The sequence below is a fragment of the Rhinopithecus bieti genome, unplaced genomic scaffold, assembly GCF_001698545.2.
Source record: "Rhinopithecus bieti isolate Rb0 unplaced genomic scaffold, ASM169854v2 scaffold_23460, whole genome shotgun sequence".
Classification (NCBI taxonomy): Eukaryota; Metazoa; Chordata; class Mammalia; order Primates; family Cercopithecidae; genus Rhinopithecus; species Rhinopithecus bieti.
The window spans coordinates 914940-938758 of record NW_016811040.1 but is presented as its reverse complement, the minus strand read 5'-3'; the positions used below and the strand labels follow the sequence as shown (position 1 = coordinate 938758).

The following is a 23819-nucleotide window of genomic DNA, read 5'->3' as shown; positions in this document are numbered from 1 at the left end:
GTTTCCTCAAACTACCTCTGGGCTGCCCTCTTAAGAGACTATCTTCCGTTTCTCAGGAGTGTTCAGAGATGATAGGCCACCTGTAGAGAAAGACAGCCATAAGGAAACTACACTATAAACAGCAGGTGGCCAAGCTGGTCCTTTCAGGTTGGTCTCATAAAAGTTTTACTGGCTGTTTTCTTCTTTACTTTTAATCACTACCTTATTTGGCTTAAAAGTGCTCCATGTTTCACTCAATGTGACAATAAATTAGATGTAGTTGATGCTTTTAGATTTGCAGGGGGCTATGTTTGTTTAAGGCCCACTCCACCTCTACCACTGCTGACCTAGTCCTCAACACAGGAATCAGATTTTACTCTGCTTGTAGCCCCAGAACCCAGCAGAGAAGGGTGTAGAATACTACCATTGATTAAGTACGCACGTCTCACTTAACCCAATGTCGCCTTTGAGATGTATGGCCTTATTCCCATTTTGGGAATGGTTACTCCTGACTCAGTATCCCATATTTAAGTGGCGAGGCCAATGCTCTTTGCAACATGCCATGGTGACTTTGCCTGGGAGAGAGGTGGAAAAAGGAGAGGTGAAGGGGAAGAGAGAGAAGAGGACGGTGATTTGGCCTGGATGTTGACTAACATAAAGAGTAGAGTGAACTCTAGAATGAGATTGTTGAACTTGAATTGAGAGAGTGGGTGGAGTGGAAGTAAAAGTGAATTATTTTACTAAGAACAGAAAGGAATATCAGCAACAGCAAATTAAGCTCAGCTTCAATCACAGACCCTGGTTGAATTATCTCCCTTCCCAAAGGCAAAACGCTTGCAGAGACTGCCTGAAAATCTGAAAATGAAAAGTATAGCTTTGCCATTCAACAGTCATTTGCTAAAGTCTGTTATGTGGGGCTTGAGTCTCCTGCCACACCCAATGGAGAGACTCTGACTGCCTTCCCCTCCAAGAAGTGACCCACTCAGATTAATACCTGGGCTACGGGACTGACAGAGCTTTCACTAGTTTTCCACATTTTTACTAACTCAGAGTCTTATGTTCCCCTGTAGCCTCATGCCCAGTCTAACTACACTAGCTTTTCATGTTTTTTTCTCTTACTGATTTTTTGATACTATATTCCCAAATAGGGTTAGTTTTACTGAATACAAAAGGTGGATCACAGTGTGGTATGATTTGAAAACACCTTGCCTCTGTTCTCCTATTTGAGTTCTTAACTGATTCCTATCATGAGAAATTCAACCATTATTTATTCACTTCATTGGGTCCTAGATTTAATATTTAAATGCAAAGGCCTCGGGGAAGGACAACCGGGGCTGCACTTAGGATGCTATAGACTTGGGAACAAATTTATTTCTGTGTCCAAACTTTCTTACTCCCCATAACAAGGTTAAATGAACATGCAAAGTGACCTTGAAAGGGAAAAAAAATTTTCACAAAAGGTAAAATTCAGCCTTGCAAGAGGAGAATGGCAGGTGAAAGAGAAGCAATTTCACCTCCTTTTAATCTTAGTGGTGATGGCATCTGGGGAGGTGGACTCTGTACTGTTCTTGAGTCTTTAAATGACCTCAGGGAGCCTTGAAGTTAGACCAGGCAAGAGCTTCAGTTCCCCATGCCTGTGGGATGATTGAGGCTGGCCAGGAGATGAGGAGATCATAATAATGATGACTATAACAATAAAGAAGTCTCCCAATACATTACATTTGTGTTCTCCTTTTAAATTTACAGGCATTTTCCAATTCCTTTTGTCCTCAGCATAACCCTGAGAGGGCAGGAATTGTGATTTATCTTTACAAATGAGGCTTGGAGAGTTAAAGGAACTTGTCCATGATCCCCAAACTACTAAACTGAGACCCAAAGCCATCTGTAATGATGCCCAGTCCAGGAGCCTTTCCTCCATACCTGGGATTGGACTTGTTCTTTAAAATATTTCCCAAATGCCAAGGTCAAAGGTTTGATGTATAGCTCTCCCTCTCCTCCTGTGAGGGGGAAGAGGAAAAGAAGGGGAAACTCCACTTTTACCCCTAAGAGATCCACAACCTCACTGCCCTCCTAGCATGGGGTGCAGACCTCCTGGGGGGACAGCCATTTGCATTTATTCAGCTGTGCTTCCAGATGCCACAGACAGAGCTGTGAGAAGGCTCAAGTGGGAGCAGGGTGGGGTGAGGGGCTCAGCCCCATCCCATGAACTCCAGTCATGCCCAGCACCCCACAATACCAAGTAAACTTCATAAAAATAATTGCTTGCTACCTAAACACAACTTCAAGACACATCCCCAAGCTATGCCCCCCTCTTACACGGCAACTTCTTAGGAAATCTAGCGCATCCACTGATTCTGCATCTGTCACGTTTGCTCAATGCCAGGTGAGAAGATGGATGTGTCCTTCTCTGAAGGTCTTCCCAGCTTTAATGGTCTCAGGCTAGGGTATGTAATAACATAACACTCAGGGGTCTGACCTTTTAAAATGAACCAAGAGAATTTCTAATGACGGTTCCCCAACCCACAGCCCCCAACCCAGTTAGTCATGGCTTCCTTGGGCTGGCCATGAAGCACCTGCTGAAGTATTAACAGATGAGCCCTGTTAAATCTCATCATCTGATACATCAGGCTGCATAACACTCTGCTATCCTTCCTCCTGAGACAGCCACGGAGAAGAAAAACTAAGGAAGACAGTTTGAAAAGGCCACAGACCCCTCTCCTCTGAAAAGGTTGATGAGCTGTGAGGGGAAGCATGTTTTGATTCAGTGCACAGGTTGGATAAACAATGACTCACCAGGTCTACGTGGAAAGATTTTTCATGGAGTAATTTTTACAGATGTCCCTTCAGTGCTGTAGTTTCGATACAGAGAAAGGAAACGCAAGGGGACGAAGGTGTGTGGTCAGGGCAAGCGCGCTGGAATTCTACAAGAAGGAGTTCAGGTGTTCTCTCTGGCACTGGTCTAGCCTTGTGACCTTGAATACTGAGACAGGAAAGTGTTGGGTAGGTGCAAAAACAAAAGCAATTAGAAGTAATGGCAAAAACAGCAATTGCTTTTGCATCAACCTAATAGCAATGATCCCACTCAAAGAGGTGCCACCAAAGGGTGACCCTCCCAAGCAGGCCTCCTCCACACTGCAGCAGGGCTGCCTTTCTCACACTGGATCACTGCCTAAAGACTTTCCAGGGCTCCCCATTTTTCACAGGATAAAGCCCAAGTTCCACAGCAATTCTTTCAAGACCATTCACCATCTGGCCTGAAACTGCATTTGCAGTGTCATTCATAGTCACTTCCTGCCCCGCTCCTACAATCACATACCGTTTACTCTTTTGGTGCTTCTGAGCCATGCTTTTCATCCCCTGCCTGGAAAAAAATCCCAGCTCATTTTCGCAAAGCCAAACTCAAGTATCACCATTGGGTTCCCTCATACAGGTGTAATTAATCACAGGCTCTTCAGTGCCTTCAAACACATCTTTTATCCCTCTTGTTCAGCTCTTCTGTCCCTGAGTTACAGGCTGGTTCTTCACCTAAGCCTTGCAGGAGTGGGCTTCATGAGTAATTCATTTTGAATGATCTAAAGCCCGAGTTGGTGTCTGATGGGGTTAATGGGACAGCCCTATACCAGATCCTTGGGTTGATGGATTCCTCTTCAGCCTCCAGGCTTGTTTTTAGAAACTCATCTTCCACCCACAAAGGAATCTACTGCTTGTAGGTTCTCTTCTCTTTGCTCCCAACCAAAAATAGCTCTTGTGTCTCCTTTTCATTCTATTCACTAGATCACATTAACATCAACTTATATCTTTTCCATTAGCGATCTGCATTTTAAGATTGATCAAGTCCATAGCCAAAGCTTAATATGGCAGCTGTGAGTAGATTTTGCACCTGTAAAGTATCTGTGAACCCTCTGAAAATATATACCAAATCACTTGCCCATTTTTCAAGGGGAGGGGCAAGTGATATAATTAAATGGAAATGAAATTTTTCATTACATTTCTTGAGGAGAGCATACTCCCTAATAGCTGAGATCACTCAGCTAAAGAATGAAGCTTTAAAGGAGAATTTGAAGGGAGTGAGGGACATGGAGCAGGATTTTAGCTTGTCCCTGGAGCCATTTCATACACACGGCGCCTACTTCATTGCAGCTTAAAGACCCAGGTCTTCTCAAGAGAGGCTTAACATGCCCTGAGAGCAAAAAGCAATGCAAGGTAAGGAGACTGTGTTCTTCTGTGTGGCTGCCCCAGCCTATGAGACATGTATCTTCTTAGATGTCAGGTAGGGCAGGGAAAGGCCCCTCAGTAGTCTCCAAGCATCTCTCCACCCGTCCTCTGTCCACTGAACATGCCTGCACTCTCTTCCACGTGACAGCTTCTGAGATATTTGAAGACCACTCTCTACCCCTCATGTGACTCTTCCCTTTTCTAGGTTTCCTTCAATGTTTCCTTAAGATATATTTTCCATCGGCCAGGATATTGTACATGAGACATCCCTCTTAAAATGTAGCAGCCCACATGTGGTCTGACCAATGTCCTACAGGCTCTTTCCCTCTTTCTTTCTTTCTTTCTTTCTTTCTTTCTTTCTTTCTTTCTTTCTTTCTTTCTTTCTTTCTTTCTTTCTTTCTTTCTTTCTTTCTTTCTTTCTTTCTTTTTCTCTTTTTCTTCCTCTTTCTTTCTTTCTTCCTTCTTTTTATCTTTTCTTTCTTTCTTTCCTTTTTTTTTGAGACAAGTTCTCACTATGTTGCCCAGGCTGGTCTCAAACTCCTGGGCTCAAGCAATCTTCCCACCTTGGCCTCCCAAGTAGCTAAGAGTATCAAGTGCATGCCACAGTGCCCAGCTACAGGCTATATTTCTGTCCATGCTGCCCAAGATGCTGTTAGAGTAATTAGCAGCAACGACAGTTCACAGTGTGGCATGGAGCCCAAGGCCTTCCAAAGTCCCTGGACCTATTTACTAAGTGTTGATAATAATTCCATTTACTTTTCAGTTTCAGAGGATTCAATAATAACTTTACCATCATTTGTATTTTTAAAATACAAACACATTTTATGTGTTTGAGAGGTGAATGCCTGCTTTTCTACTCTTCCAATGAGTGGAATGAGCTTTATTTAAGGGATACAGCACTGGGCTGAGAACGGGTAGAACTGGCAGAGGAAGGCTCCACCTGCATGATTCTCAGCACCACCCCTTGGCACATGGCATCTGTGACTTTTATTTTTAGCTGTTCCTTCCCAACCAGCTTATAAAATGAATTGTAAATTCCTTGAGGGCAGAGAGGCTCCAATCTTAACCTATCTGCATCCGCAGTGTTTATCCCAGTGTTAAATGCTTGTATCACATTCTTCACAAGTCTTGTTTCTACCTCCTAAATGTCACTTAAACACCTAGGCCTCTCACCATCTCCACCACCTGCACTCAAATTCCAGCACCTTTTTCTCTCTTCTGGACCTTCCGTAGCCTGACCAGTCTGCTCTCCACCCACGAGCTGCTGTAAAGCTTTAAAAACACACATTGGGTCATATCACACCCCTGGTTAAAACCTGCGTAACGTAAAGTCGCCACCCAATTTTTCTGTATGGAGCTCATTCCTTTCAGAGTAGTCCATGGGCCTTAGGAGCACAAGGATGAGAACAAAGGGTTAAATCATAACCTGGGGAGAGGTCTATTTAAAAGAAGGGCCTAAAGACCTGGGGTCACTTCCACTCAAAATCCTCCCCAAATAAGCCCAAGTAGAAATAACCTTTCCTTCTCTCATGGCCCCAGACCACTCTGAAGAGACGGGTAAGGTGAAACCTGTATACACGTTTGCACTTATTTGGTGCAGTTCTCTCCCTCTGTTAGTTTAGAAGCTGCTTGTGGACAGGCCACAGTGTTGTCTTTGAACAAAACCTGAACAGAGTAGCCTCAACCAAGGCCTCACGATAACCAAACAAATGAATGACCTATGTTGAAGGAATATTCTCCACTTGGGTAGCACTTGCCTAGAAGACTAAATGGAATGGCATTTCCCTTCCCCTGGTGCTGAACTGTTGAAGTGGTTAAAGGACCATCGACTTTGAAGGGCCGTGGTACACCAACCCACACTGGATCTAATTGAAAACACTTCCTTGACCAGAAAAAAACAGCACATGTTTTAATGAATGACACACAGGTGCTAGGTATCAATCCTTCATTAGCATAGCCACCCCATTCTCACCCATCAAGTCCTTGACCCTTCCTCCTCCCTGACCTACAAAGCCCTTCACTGTGCTTGTTTCCTTCCTGGCAAGTAAAGAAACTCAGCTTGCTTTACTTTTAAGTGCTTTTGGACTTTGTTTTCTCCTTTAATCCCATGATTTGCTGGTGAGCTCCGGGCCTCTGCCATGGCTGTGGAAAGGACCATCTTGGGATTCCCCTCCTCAGTACAGAGCACTTTACCAACACTCACCACATAGGATAGGAGACCAGGAAGGGAGGCCTGCCTTCCCTGAGGGTATGTTAGACGCTTTACTGGAATTACATTGAAAACTCTAGAGCTCACTGAAGGAAAAAGGTACTAAATACTACTAAATACTAAATAATACCAAAGTACTACAGTAAAAGTAACACTAGTATACTATTAATATTATTAGTAATACTATTTCTGTTATATAGTAATAGTAACACTAAAATACTAAAGTACTAAATTGTACTATGGTTGAAGGAAAATAGTACTAAAAAGAAAACATTAGTACCAAATTTTGTGGTGATAACACTTTTTAAAGTCTCAATAAGAATTAAGATTTTTTTCCCTGTTCCTAGGTGCTTTCTGCCCCACACAAAATAATTGCCTGTAGTTCATATGCCTTTTCAATTGGAATTTTGAAAATGAAGATATTTTTAACTGATGATATCATAAGGACATAACTGGGATTTTATAGCTTTGCCTTCTAGACAATAAAAAGCATACAAAACTATGCTGACACGTTTGTATTAATGTTGTATCTTAATATTATCAGTCAGGATTCTTTTGGTTGCAAGTGACAGAAACCTGAGTCAAACTAGCTTATTGTAAAAAGGGTAATATTTTACTGAGAGCATCCAAGGAAGGACTGAGTAGCCAAATCCTTGGAGGGGCAGAAGAGGACACAGCTGGGCCTCAGGAAGAGCCGAGAGGCACCACAGCTTTCTCCTTCCACTTCAGGCTCTCTGTGAATGTCAGATGGATCCTCTCTCTCACCTTCAAATGGACTTTTTCCAGGTGGCTGAGAGATAGGGTCTCAGTTTTAGAGTTTTAACTTCTGATAAATTATGTCCCTAGAGAGGAACTAGATAAAATCGCTCTGTCTTTCCCTCACTCCCTCCCTTTCTTTCATCCTGAAAAATCATCTTATTAGTCCGCTTCAAGTCTTGAGCCAGTTTGGCCAGAGGTGGGGCACTATGGTAGGGCACCGTTCAAACCAAGTTCCTCCACCTCTTTAGAATATTCAGGAGTGGTAGCACGTGAAAACATGGCAGCTTCCACGGGTTGGGAGGGGGAGGTTAATGGCAGCGCGGTTTCTAAGAGGAGCAACAAGGTCAGGACCCACAATACTGTAGATACGACCTGTGCTCTCACCTAAGGCATCTCAGAACCTGGTGCCTCTCACTCAAAACACTGCTGGACAGGCGAATAAGGATGGGACAAAGGGCTTGTGGTAGAGATCCTTGATGAGCTAATCAGAGGCAAGAATGCATTTTCCTAGCAGTGATTACTCATCCCCTGCATCAGATGCCAATTTGGCAGCTTACACTTCGCTATGTCAACTTCATTCATCTTATTTAGTTGTTCAACATATATTGTTGGATACCTGTTACGTATCTGACATTCTGCTCAGTGTAGAAGATGTAGAAGATATACACATGAGAAAGGCAGTCTCTGCCATAAAGAGATTACAGTGTGGTGGGAAAGGCAGCCATGTAAACATGCAATTTCCACGGAATGGGACAAGAAGTATGATCGAGGTTTGAAGTCATTGCTGCAGCATTAGATGTGGAGACAGAGCATGAATGGCTATGCATAAATCTGTGTTGTAAATATAATCCACACACTTCCTCTGCCTCCTCCTCCTTCTTCTCCAACCAGTTATTTAACAAGATTGTTCCTCCCTTTCATGTGCACAGTGCACTATAGATTACCCAGCACTTCCACTCACATCATCTTCAAACCTCAGAAATACCAGCCTTGTGAAATAAGCAGAACAAGTATCAGTTCCTCATCTTACACTGGAGAAATCATGTTTCCAGTGCTTTGAAATTACTTCTGATCCCACAGCTGGTAGTATATTACAACGTTGGACCTCAAGCCCATGCCTCAGGCTTCAGTGCTATTCCTAAGCCAACGTGCTACCACCATCCACCACTGGCCACAGAACACACTCCAGAAAAAGAAACCTAATCCTAATCTGTCTCCAGCAATATGCTGAAGGACTGTGACCCAGGTTCATCACTGGCCCGTGTCCATCTGTGTCATCTGTCTGTGTGCGGCCTTCCTCGGCATTCTTCCCTGGGTCAGGGCACCTCTGGTCACTGACGCGCACCAGGCCTCCATCCCCAGCCTGAGGGCCAAGTCTCTCTGTTGCTTTTGGATCTCATTAAGGTAGTGGTGAGCGGGGGAGTTCAGTTCTGATGAGGACAAGTCATAAATGGGCAGATGAGAATATGGATTCAGTTCTCTAGGGCAGTGTGTCTATGACTTTTAAGTGCACATGAATCACCTGGAGGTCTTGTCCAAATGCAGATTCTGACTAAGAGGGTGCCCAAATTTTCTATTGCTCACAAGCTCTCAGGCAATCCCGAGACTGCTGGCCCACAGACCACACCTGGAGAAGCAAGATCTAGATTAGAGATGCTAATACATCTTAGCCACTCTTGGGATAAACAGCAAGTCAGTGGGCTGGTAGCTTTCTTCAAAAGCTGAGATGAAAAATTTGACCTTGAAAAAAATGTATTTTTAAAACATGTTTATAGAAGGAACCCTGAGATGAAAATTAAGAGGTCTTACAAATTTACACATATCACATAGCCCACCTATGCTTCAATGTCCCCAGTTCTGAGTTGAGAGTAACAAATATTGCTTCAAGGTGATTAATGCATATGATATTGTTTGGAACAAAACCATTATGGAAAATGCAGAGTGTAATCTGTGATTTTTTTTTTTTTTTTGTATTTTTTCTTTGTAGGAGATGTCAGTGAAAAAAGGGATCCAGAATGATTACTAACCTATGACTCCCAACAGTATGACAGGTATCTTTTTTTTTTTTTTTACATTTTCTTTGTTGTCTCCATTTTTGTTCCACCTAAAGTGAAATTATAGGTTCTTAAAGATTAACTTGCGAGTTTTAGCCACCATTATTTCCAAACCAATAAGTGTTATTAAATCCTGTGAATACATCCCTACAAATGTACTTCCATGTTCTTCTGACATTATAAGATGCATCCTCCCCAGAAAGGTGATGGAGAGGAAATGACTATTCATTTTTAGCCACTCTTTAGCCATTGAACACTAAGTTTGCTATTGTCTTTTCTTTCTTTTCTTTCTTTCTTTCTTTTTTTTTTTTTTTTTTTTTTTTTTGGGAGACAGGGTCTTGCTCTGACACCCAGGCTGGAGTGCAGTGGTGCACTCATGGCTTACTGCAGCCCCAGCCTCCCAGGGCTCAAGTGATCCTCCCACCTCAGCCTCCCAAAGTGCTTGGATTGACAGTGAGCCACTGCATACAGTGTATGTCTACTTCTTACAGTCATTCCAATTAATATAATAAATGGCTCTACATACTTTGTGACCACAGAAAGTATATATTTTCAAAGGTTGGCTGTTTATTCCATTCAGCAGTAGAGTCAGAATGGGATAGGATTAGATCATGTAAGGTGTAAGTCAGTTATAAAACTCTTAGCAAGGGTCAAAGGAGAGACAGAATGATCTTGGAGGAATGCAAGGTTGCAATAGTGCAAATTCTTTGTGCAATTTATAGAGCGATGGTTGTACACTCAAAGGTACCAGGGAACAGGCCGATAACACCAGTGATGGCAAAGGTTGGGTAAAAGGAAAAACAAAGCTGGAGAACTCTAGTTCTCTCCAAAAGGAAGCCACCTCCCACTCTAAGCAATCACTGACAAGAAGGAATTAAGCCCCATGTGTCCACAGATTTCAAATTTGCAAGAGAAGTTGGAAATTCAGATTTTAAATGAAATATCCTAAATTTCAGATGTTAGCAAATAACTTATAAAAATTTTATAGACGTATGGCTCAGTCGAAATATGTCTGCTAACTAGAATCAAGCCATGAGCTGTCAGTTTATGACTTTAGCTACATACCTTCCAGCCTAGCAGCAAGCCCACCACTGTCCTTTTTGTTACCATGGCAGCAGGGCAGGTCCCCATAGACCTCTGTGTGTCGAGGATGCAGCCTGACCTTTGGTTATCTATTCATGTCATCACCCTGTGATGAACTAAACATGCAGGACAGATTGCTCCAAGAACTTATTATCCAGTAGACCTGAGAAACTGAAGCAACTGGAAGTTGCCACTCAGCCTTCTGAAAGTTTTGAAGCCTCCCAATGACCATAAACTTTATCTCTCCCAGCATCTTTGCCCAGCCTCTCTACCCACCCATACTGGAGCTCCTGATACAGCAAAAAGATGGGGTGCCTGGGCAAACCACAATGATTCATGCCTGTAGGAGTTGAGGGCATCGGAATCACATATCTTATTTCATATCAACAGGCACCAAAATGCACCCACTCCGACATCTATTCCACTGCCAACTAGGTCAAATTCTCCGCCACTCCTTATGTCATAAACAAACACATTCAACCTTAGCTACAGCCTCAATGTTTCTGTTGGGATGAATGGGAATCTCAGTCAGAAGGAGGGATGGCCTAAGTCTTCACAAGCACACACGGGTGTGAGCACACAGATACCAGACAGCAGGTAGCCACGCTGCAAAATGGAGGGACAGTATTCCTTTCTGATAAAGGACAGGGTGAGAGCAGGTGCTATAAGGATGGCTCTCTCTACTCCATGATAATTTGCCCACCTAAAAAGGTGTCCAAAGATTTAGACTCAAAGAACATACCCCAAGACATATGAAATGGCAAAACATGGTATAAAAGTAGGTAATAAAATGGTCTTCGCTTGCTGCGGGGATTAGTTCTAGGTACAGCGCAGTTCATCTAGGCAGAGTGACCATTCATTCCAGCGCCTCTGGGTCAGCCCCTCTGGCAATTTTTGTTGTTGTTGTAAAGGGCCAGCGAATAAATATTTCTGGCTTCGCAGCCCATACAGTGTCTGTCATAATTACTCAATTCTGCCATTGTAGCATGAAAAGCCATAAACTATATATAAATAAATAGGCTTGGCTGTGGTTTACTAGAAAATGTATAAAACAGGCAGCAGGTCAGCTTTGGCCCATAGTTTGTGGACCCTTGTTCTAGAGTCCAGGGTGGTGCAGGCAGTTCCCTTCTAGCTGCAAACCATCTCATTACTGAGCAGAACCCCCAAGGCTGAGTGAGCTTGAGAGCTGAGCTAGGAATCTAGGCCCACTCGCAGACAGCTCTAGGGTAAGCCAGCTTTTCAGCCCGTCTTTGTGGAAGCTGGGATGCTTTCCTCGCCGACTGAGCCAGAACCCCAGCTGCCTCCTAGTGGAGGAGGGAGTTTTCACTTCCAGCATTTGCTTCATAGTGGAGAAACTAATTGTAGCTCTATTTTCAAAAGAAACATACTCCAGACACATATACATGTGTCTGAAGTATATGTGTGTGTGTGTGTGTGTGTGTGTGTGTGTGTGTGTGTGTGTGTGTGTGTGTGTGTATACACAGTTTATGTTAGTGGGCTTAGATGAGAAAATCATTACTTTAAATGCCCTTGTTTGTGTTTGAGATAAAACAATGTTCTTTTCCCTCTTTTGATTGCAGTGGGCTTAGGGTACGTGTTTTAAGAAACCCAAAGGAAGACCATAATGAAGTTATAAGCTGTCAGAACTAAGTGCTTGATCTAGGAGCATACTTCAAAGGCCAAATATGTATATTTTTTCCTTTGAAAAGCATAGTAGGTAATATTACTGCTATTCAACACAGGAAATCAATTAAACCCTTATGAAAAGAAAACCATTTTTTAAATGATCAGTAGTTAATATTGAATCTATTTTCCTAAAACAGAACAGGTCAGCATTTTCAGATGAAGGAGGCATGTTTTTGTAGGCTCTTTCAACCATAGTGCTTATTAAATTTATGTACTTTGCACTAACTCAAATGAATAATTGTTTATTTTTTGAGGTTACTTAATATCAGCTACAGTAGAGTCAGATTTTGCCAAAATTTTCTCACTGTTTTACGCCACCTAATTTGAAATTAGGACTATATGAAATCATTCATCAAAAAATGCGCTTCCTTCCAACCTTGGCAGAAACAAGAAAAAAAAATACAATTCTTAAAGAAGGAAGTAAGAAAGTACCTTAATAGAGTATTTTATCAGTCTGGAATTAAGCATCACTTCCTAGATAATATGAGGGAAATTCTGCTGACATTGATGACAATATAATGAGCTCGATTTTGAATAAAACCATGATCCACAGCATAGGGAAATTTGTTCTAAGATATGAGTAGCTAAAATGTTAAATACCAAAGTTAGAGGCTTTTGGCCTTGACTGAACAGGAAACCAAGAATTCAAACTGTGCTGGAAGAGGCAAAAACAAGGACCTATTATGTTTGCACTGAACCTGGCTGTAGGAAATTAAGATATGGCATAAAGCTGGCAAAGTATTTGATGTTTTCATTGAAACTGGGCCTCCAGTAATTTAAAGTCACTCTATTATGACGCCTTTAATGTGAATAATGTATTACCGATTCAGTTATTTAACTCAGACTTCTTTGTGACTTGCTTGTTTGTTTAACTTCCCTCCTGTGGGAAAGTATTTTCTTTGTCAAGGCATTATTCTTGAGTATCCCTCAGTAGCAGGGGAGGGATATGTGCCAAGATAGATAGGAGCTTTCAGATGTTACCCCAGTATTTTCCACCATGTGATCTTTGTACTGTTTCTTGTGAGCTTGCTTTGGGAGGGGCTCATTTGTTAAGCAAAATTGAGAACAACACAGGTTTTTTAAAATTTCCCTTATTACTACTGAGGTTGGGCATTTTTTACACATTTATTCGCCACTCGCATTTCTGCTTCTGTAACTTGCTTATTCATAGTTATTGTCCATTTGCCCACTGTAGTTTTTGTCTTTTTCTCATTAACTGTAGAACCTGTTTGTGTGTTATGGATATACGAGCTCTATTTTGGATTAAACCATGATCAACAGCATAGGGGAATTTATGCTAAGATGTGAATATGCTACATGTTAAATATCAAAGTTAGAGTCTTCTTTTGCTAAGTTAACTAAGCAAGTCACTTCATCTCCCTAGATCTTGAATCCCTTACCTATGACATGAGAAAGTGAAAGCAGTTCATCCCTAGTTCGCCTTCCACTTCTAAAATTTGAATAGTTATAAATCACATGTTCATAAAGTAAGGCATACATACACTGATGGTTGAGTATAAAGAAAAAGTGAATATTGAGGCAATGCATTTTGTGTTTTGAGACCGTCCTACTGAACAAGTTTTTCAGAGTCAGACAAAACATTTAAGTTGGGAAAACTCGGCATTTTATTGTGAAGCCCATGCCATGTTTCAAAGGTGGACCTTCAGGTGTCCGTTAGATTTTTTCAACTGCTCCTTAATGGCCATTTCTTCCTTCAGAAATAGAGTCACAGTGGTGCATATGTCCTACAACCCACATAGAATGGCTCTCCATGGCTTCAAAAGGTTACTGACTGCAAAATAATGACCCATTCAAAAATAACTAATGTTAACAGTGTACATATGGTTCATGTTTCCTGTTGTCAATAAACACGCTTCCTCAAAAGGATTTTGTTCATGACCACTTAGTAATTCATCATATGGTGATATAGTCCCTGATTGTTAGGCTATTAACATAATATTGTTATAAATAATATATGATGAATACGTATTTATTACATATATATAGACATGATGAATATATAATGAACTGCCTTGTACATAATTTTGCATCTTTCTGATAATTTCCTCAGGATAAACTCTACTGTATTAAGAGAAATGGTGGGTCAAAGGGACTGAACGGCTTTAAAAACTGTTTCTGTTTTCAAATTTTAGCCAGATTATTGGACCAACTGAGACATCCAACAGCAGTTCAGCCTCCGTTTAAGCATATACCCTTCAAATGTAGAAATGTTCGGTGCAGTTAGCCTATTTGTTTGTTTTTGAGGAGGGAATTTATTAGGCAAAATTGTATCAAGCCTTTCAAAACTTTATATTTTTCTTCTTGATTATAAATTTGACTGTATACCACACACACACACACACACACACACACACACACATTGATTGGTGACTCAAACTTCACCTTTTATAACATAACCTGTTTGTTTAACTTTTCTGTTGTGGTATTTGTCTTTTTCTTAATGATTTAGATATTAGGGAATTAATTCATTTTCTGTCATAAACAGTGTATATATTTTTCTCAATTTATACATATCTCTTCTTTTGTTTATGGCAATATTTAACCTTTTAAATTTTCTTCCTTTGAAATAATTTTATACTTACAGGAAAGTTGCAAAATTAATACAAAGAATTCCAAGCCATCCTTTACCCTAAGTCTTAAAATGTTAGCATTTTATCACATTTGTTTTAATCTTCTTTCTCTCTCTATCTCTGTCTAATTTTATTTCAAACCATTTACAAATAAATTGTAAATATGGTTCCATAGCATTTTGGACATACGAAAGTTTTAGTTTATATATAGTGAGTTCTACTGAGGTACCATTTATGATTTATTTCTTTGTTGTCAAACTTAGTAATATCTTCTGATGAGTACTGAGGGACAGACCTCAATGGGCTCTTTGGAATGTGTTAGCACTTTTATTTCAACATGTAGTTCTTTTTCATTAGATGCAGGAATGACTTGCTGAAAGTTGAAGATTTTTCTCTCTCGTACTTACCTTTAACTCTTGCATTCTTACCTTTGTGCACCAAACACTCACACAAAGTGGTGAGCCTCTGAGGCAAGGGAGGGCAAACCTGATTGGTGGAGGTCCTTCTGTCCCTTCTCCCAAAGTCAGAACAGCCAATCGCCAGGCCTTTGGGCTGGTTACAGGTGTAGATGAAGTAATAACAGAAGCCAAAGGAGAGCAGCAATGCAGAGTGCCAACACGACCCTTGGCTCCCCTTCCCACAGTGCTATAGAGCTGGGAGGCTTTAGATAGATGGACACACTCCTGGCATAGCCATTCTGAAGGGAAGTCTGGAGGTTTATTGCACTTTCTCCTGAATTCCTGTCTCCCCAGATGTGATCAAAAATAAAACGTGGCCTTGGATTCCATACAGCCATCTATACACATTACGAATGTTCCCATGAATAGTTTGGCAGAAAGAAAAATAGCCCAAATAGCTAGCTCTACTGTTGGCTAAGCTTTGGTTTTATTTCTTGGATATTTAACCACACAATGTGATGAGGGCCTTTTTGCTCCTCGCTCTGCATGCTGTCACTTCTAAAATAAATAAAAATCTCACTGTCAGTAAGCTAGAAAGGAAGCATCCATCTTCCCCCAAATTCCTTGAGGGCAGAAGGGAGGCTATTACACACATCACACTGAAAGTCTTTAAATTCATGCTCAGACATCTCTCCCACAGATCCATGCCTCACAGGAACTGCTGAAACCTCACATCCTCTTCTCCCTCTCTCCCCAGAGGCTAAAACCCTGATGAGTCTGGTGTACACACTGCCTCCCCTCCCCACTGCAGTCAGAAATCTGGACCCTCCTCTCCCCTCCCTCTTCTCCCCACTACTGCCTCCACCTTCAAGATTGTGAACCTCTTCTCTCCACTTCCTCGATATGTATTTCCTTTTAAAACCCCACTCAGCAAAATAAACAGATCTTCCTTGGGACCCCACTTACCTTGGAAAGCAAAGGAAGGGAAAATCATAAATATTTGTCATCTTACTTCTGTCACACATAAATTGGTAGAAGAGAAAATCACCCCTCGACATCCATCCAGACTAGGGAAGAGAGGAGATCAGTGCCTTAGTTCACGAGTTTCTCCAGTTTCTACCATAATAAGGGGCAAATCAAAAGACCACCAGGAAGAATGTCTGTACTGCTAACACATCACCTTTTTCTTTAAAAGAAGAGCAAATGCTCCTTTTTTCCTCATGAAACAGAAGGAACGGTAACTCTTCATGCGGTGTGACTGGGTAAAACATGCCCTGTGGGCTACCTGAAGAAGGACTGGTCCTCCTGTGTTCTGACTGTCTCTGTCCTCATCCCTCCTCTTTAACTTCCTGAACTTCTCTTGGAAGAGAAACTTACTACAGAAAAGTAGGGAGCTTCTGAAAGAGACCAGATTAACAAAATCTCACCAAATCCAGTCAGACTAACGAAAACCTTCCCTCAAATCTCCCAGCAACTCTTAGAAAATTACCTCTAGAACAACTTCAGTTTCCAAATTTGAGCTGCAGCTAGGTAATCAGGAAGTTGAAATGTCAAAAGGACAAGACTTTACAGAGAGTAGAAGATGGGAGCAGAAGAGTGAAAAAAAAGTTCTTTCTCAGCAACTCCTGTATTCTTCCTAGAAGGCACCCTTTACAGAAGGCACCCTTCCTAGAAGGCACCCTTTACAGAAGGCACCCTTCCTAGAACGCACCCTTTACAAAAGGTACCCTTCCTAGAACGCACCCTTTACAAAGCTGGCTTCTTCTCGTACTCCAACCGCAAGCCACACCCAACCCCATTCCACCTCCACTCCCACCACCACCACAATCACCATCACACCAACCTCCACCATGATTATTGCCCCCCACATCATCATCCCCATTATCCCCACCATCACCATTCTGATAAATTCGTCTCAGTCTCCTGCAAGCCCTGCTGTAACCAAGTGCTGCCCAGCACATCTCTACCTGATTTCTTTTTCCTAGCAGTCACAAATAACAACTGTAACGTAACAGGGTTCCGTTATGTGGGGATGTATCTTCCTCTCTATTCTCCTAAATGCCACTAAAGTCCACAGCAGTTGCACGTATATAGGTGCAAATCCCTTCAAAAGAAAATAATTTTCCCAACAAGAATTTGGTTTCTAATGACTATATGGTGTTATTTTGTTTGCAGTGAGCCAAGAGTTATTTTTATATGGCACCACGACCTGCCACCATTGCCATCTGAAAAGTCCCAGGCGCTTGTTTTATCCATCTTTGCTTTTCTTTCAAGTCTTGGCTATGATGACATTCTCACTCTGGAATTTGGCTGTGTTGTAAAAAGAAACTAGTGTGGAATGCCAGTTCCCCAAGCCTGCAGAGTGCAGATGCTTTCTTGTCTTGGTACTGTAACTGAACTGAGTCATTTTCTCTAAGCCATAGTTCACACATTAGCAGGCTGAAGCCAATGTGGTGAAGTGTCTTGCCCAGGGTCACCACAGCAAACTGTTGAGTATTTGGACCATCAGTTCCCAAACACTGGGGAACTGTGGGTTAAATGACTTCAAATGGTGATTATGTTTCTTTTCTTTTCTTTTCTTTTCTTTTAACCTTGGCTGAAGTTCTTTGTCTTTATCGTGGTGCATTTCCAAGGAAGATGTATTAAGCATTCCTTCTCCTTTTTAGTAAGCTGAGACCAAATTAATAAAATCTCAGCAAATTTAGTCAGATTAGCAAAAACCTCCCTCAGAACTCCTAGAGATTCAGACAATTGCTTCTAGAACAACTTCAGTTTCCAAAATGACAGCCAGGTGACCAGATATTTGATCCCTCTCTTTGGAAGAGGACCTGACTTTGACCTGCTCAAACTTGGCTGCGTATTAGAATCCCTCTGGGAGCTTTCTTTCTGAGACAGGGTCTCACTCTGTGGCCCAGGATGGAGTGTGGTGGCATGATTTCGGCTCACTGCAACCTCCACCTTCCAGGCTCATGTGATTCTCCCATCTCAGCCTCCAGAGTAGCTGGGATTAGAGGAACTCACCACTACACCCAGCTAATTTTTATATTTTTTGTAGAGATGGGGTCTTGCCATGTTGCCCAGGCTTGTCTCGAACTCCTGGGCTCAACTGATCCATCCCCCTCAGCCTCCCAAAGTGCTGGGATTACAGGCATGAGCCACCACACCTGGCCACTCTGGGAGCTTTTTAAAGTCCTGATGTCCATGCCATCCTAGACCAGTTTAATAGTAATCCCCAGGTGGGGGCCCAAGACTCAGCATTCTTTTAAAACTGTCCAGGTAATTCTAAAGTACAACCCAGTGGGACACAGTGGTTCTCAACTCTGCTGCCTATTACAGGTCAACTGGGGGAATCTGTTAAAAAATACCAGTGTCTGTGCCCCACCCTGAGAGATTCCAATAAATCAGTCTAAGGTGAAACCTCTGGTAGCTTTGTTTTTTTAACTCAAGTGATTCTACTATGCATCCGGTGTTAAGAAAAGAGCTGTTGTTCTCAAACTTGGTGGTGGGATCAGAATCACTGGGAAATTTAGTTTAAAAGGAAAAAAAATTCTAGCCAACCATCTTACCTAGTGACAAGTGCCTTGGCTTTTCTTGTGCCTATTCAGCTCTCCAGGTGATTCTGATGCACACAGAAGTTTGAGAATCACTGATGTAGAGGGTTCCCCCACTCCCCAGAAAATGTTAGTTTGGCCATCTGAGTACCTACAAAAGAAATCTAAAATATTACCCTTTAATCTAGGCCTAACCTGACCTAGGGTGGGCAAATTGAAATGTAATTAGTGATGCTCTACTCCCGATGACGGTATAGGTGTCTATTGTTCTTTTGCCCACAAATGACAGACTCATGGTTCCTGAAACCATGCATTTGACCAGTGAACATCAGCATCTTCACTTATCCAGATGACTCATCGGAACAGCAAACTCTCCAGCTCAAATGATCACAAAGTCCTTCGGGCCTGCACTCCAAGGCCAGCATTTGTCATTCAAGAAATGGAACAGTCATGAGGAAACTTGTTTCTCTGTCCCACAAATGATTTTATAGGCATCGAGCTTAGAATCCTATTTTTTGTTGTTTTGTTTTGTTTTGTTTGAGACAGGATCTCATACTCTGTCACCCAGGCTTGAGTGCAGTGGTGTGATCACGGCTCACTGCCATGGAGATAGTGAGCCTCCTCCTCCCAAGGAGACCTCCCAGGCTCAGTTAATCCTCTCACCTTAGCCTTGTGAGTAGCTGGAACCACTGGCACACACCACCACACTCAGCTAAATTTTTTTTTATTATTTTTTGCAGAGACAGGGTCTTACCATGTTGACCATGCTGGTCTTAAACTCCTGGGCTCAAGCAATCTGCCCATCTTGGCCTCTCAAAGTACTGGAATTACAGGCATCAGCCACCATGCCTGAGCTTAGAATGCTATTCTATGCTGCTTTAATGTATTGTTTTTAGATGTGTGGTGCTTTTGGTTATGGGAGGAAGTATTTATTTACTTATTATTTTTAATTTTTTAAATAAATGAAAGGACTTCCATTTTGGGGTCTGAAGAGAATATAGCACTCTGGTGAGCAGTCCCCATAGGGTTATTGTTCTCAGCCTGATCTACATGTTTAATTCACATGGGGAAATCTTAAAAATCCCAATGCTGAAAATGCTGAACTTTTCTCAAAGAATTGTGGTGAGGATGTAAGATTTATATAAATCACTTAACATAGAGTCTGGAGCACTGGGGCACAACATACAACAGCCATTATGAGGGAGTACCTGGCACATAGTAGATACTCGCTAACTTAATTTATTGTGGACAAAACAGCCAATAGAATTATGATCCTACAATGGGGAAAAAAAAACAGATGTAAATGAATGTTTGTACGTTTTTAAGAACTTTGTTTTGTAGCTAAGCTTAAATGTCTATAGCTTTGCTTAGCCCATTCCCATAATTCATGTCTTCTCACCAGTGTCACATTCAAATTTAGCACCCTCGCTAGAATTTTCTAATTTTCCATACAGCTAAGGACTTTTCTTTTTATAAAAAAGTAAGAGAGACAAAAAATTTGTCGCCCAGGCTGGAGTGCAGTGGCGCAATCTTGGCTCACTGCAAGCTCTGTCTCCTGGGTTTACACCATTCTCCTGCTTCAGCCTCCTGAGTAGCTGGGATTACAGGTACCTGCCAACATGCCCGGCTAATTTTTTTGTATTTTTTAGTAGAGATGGGGTTTCACCATGTTAGCCAGGATGGTCTCAATCTCCTGACCTCGTGATCCGCCCACCTCGGCCTCCCAGCACGCTGGGACTGCAGGCATGAGCCACCACGTCCGGCCAGAAAAGATATTTTTAATGAAACAGTAATCTAAACATAAGATTTGAAGCAAACAATTCAGGCAAAAGGAAGTAGATCGTTTTTCATACAATCTCTTCCTTTCTGCAATCCCTGATAAAATAAGCATCTTTAAACATTTGTTGCTATGATTATTATTGTTGCTTAATTTTTTAACAGGCATCAGTTCCTGGGCCAGCCAAGGCAAGGGACCACACCACACAGTATTTTCCTGAATGCCCAGCATCCTGCAGGATGTAGGACTTAGCATGATGCAATCACATCATGTAGGAAGTCATAGCAGAAAATGGGAGGGGAAACATACCTTCCCACTACTGCCAATAAAAAAGTGTGTAAAAAGCACTGGCTTCCCATAATTCAATTTCATTTTACTTGCATAGTGTCAAATTGTGATTTTCAACATTTCTTTTTTTGCCAAGATCCTCTTGTTATTTTATTCCAACACACACCTCCCTTGAACCCCGTGCTTTCAAACTTTTTTTTTTTTTTTTTGAGACAGAGTCTGGCTCAGTCGCCCAGGCTGGAGTGCAGATGCGCGATCTCGGCTCACTGCAAGCTCCTTCTCCCGAGTTCTCGCCATTCTTCTGCCTCAGCCTCCGGAGTAGCTGGGACTACAGGCGCCCGCTGCCACGCCCGGCTAATTTTTTGCATTTTTAGTAGAGACGGGGTTTCACCGTGTTAGCCAGGATGGTCTCGATTTCCTAACTTCGTGATCCGCCCACCTCGGCCTCCCAAAGTGTTGGGATTACAGGCGTGAGCCACCGCGCCCGGCTGCTTTCAAACATTTTACCTGCCAAACCGCTTTTATGAAGTAATAGCATTCACTGACCGGTTTTTAATCATCAAAGACATATTTGGTTACTAATCTGATGTTTTCAATGAGCAGGATGAAATAATCAATGTTCCCACGCTATACATATGTATAGAAAAATTTCTATATCTTTTCAAACATCTGAAGGCATTTTCATGGAAGTGTCATAGACTGCCTCATATTTTTGTACAACTTCCCTTGGGCCTTTTCAAACTTTTTAAATGGCTCATAGTTTCCTCTGACACTGCTTTTATAGACCTCAGGTTAGAGACATTTGAATAAGAAAATTCTGAATATTCTTGTACCCCAATTTTCTCAGCTCTAAGTAGGAATTACATTCTTATATTGTTTAAATATTATATTAATGTCTTATAATTCTTATAATATTTATTATTTTAATATTATAAGGGTATAATTCCTACTTAGGGTTGAGAAAATTGGGGTACAAGGACTATGGAACCATAAATGAAGCCATCAGAATACCAATTACTGCTGGCATTACCTTTAATCAAAAAAATCTTTCAGTATTATTATAAAATCATTCTTCAAAGATATCTATGTAAATGAATATAAAATAGCCTATCAAACTCAGTAATGCATAATGAAAATATTCATGAGAATTTTAATCTTTTAACACCATGCTCTACATTAGATTAAGAAATTATTGGGATAAATCAGAACATTCGTAAATTCTTTAAGTTTCTCAACAGAAAATTCTAATACAATTTAACATTTTTTGAGCATCTCAGATATTACATACTAAGCATATAAACATGACTGAGCAATAGTTCTTGCCTTTGAGAAGCTCATAGTCAAGAGATCACAGTTTCTAAACACAGCAATTCACATTTTTAACATCTGACAAGACTCATGGAAGTTTAGCATTGGAAGGAATCTTAGAGACCATCTAGTTCAATGCCATGAAATTACAGGTGGAGAAACGAAGCCTATTAACTTAAAGTAATAAACGTGTGACCCTGCAGCAGTGCATCACGCAGACAGTTCGGTTGTTTGCCTTCACACTCCTCACACCTTAAGCTTCCATTGACTCTGATTGGATTTTTTAACTATTGAGTAATACAAAAGATAGCCAAGCTATTTAGAATTGTAAAGCATCTATTAGCAAAATAATGCTCTCCGCTGCAATAAATGAATCCCAAATCTCAGTGACTTCGTACAACAGAATTTTATTTCTAACTCAAGTTAAGTCTAGTAGTACCACATGTTCTTGGTTGGCAGGTGACACTTGTCAGGGTCATTTATGAACCCAGGTTCTTTCCTTCTTACATCCCCATCTACCTCTAGGACTTCAGAATTTTCTCCACTAAAGGTGTTTCACAGGCCAGGCCTGGAAATAGTGCCCAATGCTTTCATTCATTCTATTGGCTAGACCTCAGTCACATGGCCATGTCTCACTGCAAGGGAGCTGGAAAATGCAGTCTAGCTGTGTGCCCAGGAAGTAAGGAGTGCACAGATTTTGATGATGAGTCTGTGTCACAAAGGGCTATACAAATGCATAATAACATTATGGAGGTCAGTTCAGGAAGGACTTGATCTTTATAGTGAAGTCACCTTTTTGTTTAAAAAGTGTCTGTTTCAGTCCTCTGACCCTCTTCCAGGTATTATCAACATTTCTAGACAGGGCTAGGATGGTCTGTTTTACCCACCTTTCCTGGTTGCTGTTGGAGTTGGCATGGAGTAGTGAAAAGCAAACAGACTTTGGAGTCATGTGTCCTTGTGTTCAAATCCCCAGTTTTCCACTAAGTAACCTTGTGACTTGGAGCAAGTTGCGTAAGCCTCAATTTTCTCCTTGTAAAATGGGGACAGATAGCATCCTAGAGTTGTGGTATGAATTAATTAAATCGTTTAGTAAACACTTATTGAGAGCCTACTACATGTCAAGTCCTGTGGTACACTCTGGGGAAATAGCAGAGATTATATTTTTAAAGGCACAGAGCCTAGAATAATAAATGATGTATATACAGTTATTGTCATGAGAAAGCACTCAGTAAATGTTAGTACTCTTGCTTTTTTGGCCCCCTATAGCTAAGCTGTGAAGATAGGTTCATCCCTAGAAATTCTAGATAGAATAAACTAGTGAATGATGGATCTGTAAGATGGATAGGTCAAGTGGAAAACGTTTCAAATGTTTCCATTGTTCCTGTTGTTTGTAATTGAATTGATGGGGTGAGAATGTTTATTTATGTCTATGAAGCATGTTTAATTTGCAAGGGCATGAAACATAATTTGAGCTGCAAACAAATACTTGTTCAGTCCCAACAAGAGTAAACAGAAACATCAAAGTGGAGAACCCTCTTCAAGACTGGTGGCCTTTCCATTGCTAAGCCTCCTTTACAAATGAGAGGACGAGGGTCTTCAGAGATGGTGAGTGTCTTCCTGAGGACCAGAAGGGCAGTGAATTTGCAGCAGCCCCTCCTACTCATTGACAGATCAGGAGGGACATGCAAGATCCCTGAGAGAAGGAGGATAACACTGTGTCGGCATCTCAGACACTGCTGCAGCCTCGGTCTTTGGGATTCAGAGACTGGTGAGGGTTTTTGCCTGAGAAACCATCACTTTCAGTGCTCCTTGACTCCTTCTTGTCTCTCAGCTTTTGTTTTATTGTTTTCTACGACTTCCAAATACAGCAGAGGACCTTTATATTGGTTTGTTTGATAGCCTACTTTTTACTCTCTTGCAT

General features: G+C 41.5%; 1 protein-coding gene across 8 annotated transcripts in view; it reads left to right on the top strand.

Moving 5' to 3' along the window:
* THRB (thyroid hormone receptor beta) overlaps nt 1-23819 on the top strand; it is a 377294-nt gene that overhangs the window by 255756 nt on the left and 97719 nt on the right. For 7 of the 8 annotated variants that reach the window (XM_017893417.1, XM_017893418.1, XM_017893420.1 and 4 more), the window contains one exon: nt 9150-9213. The exons of the other annotated variant lie outside the window; for it this stretch is intronic. In XM_017893417.1, coding sequence (XP_017748906.1) covers nt 9192-9213 — 22 coding nt within the window. In that variant the 5' untranslated portion in view covers nt 9150-9191. The remainder of the gene's footprint in view (nt 1-9149; nt 9214-23819) is intronic. 8 annotated transcript variants of the gene reach the window in all.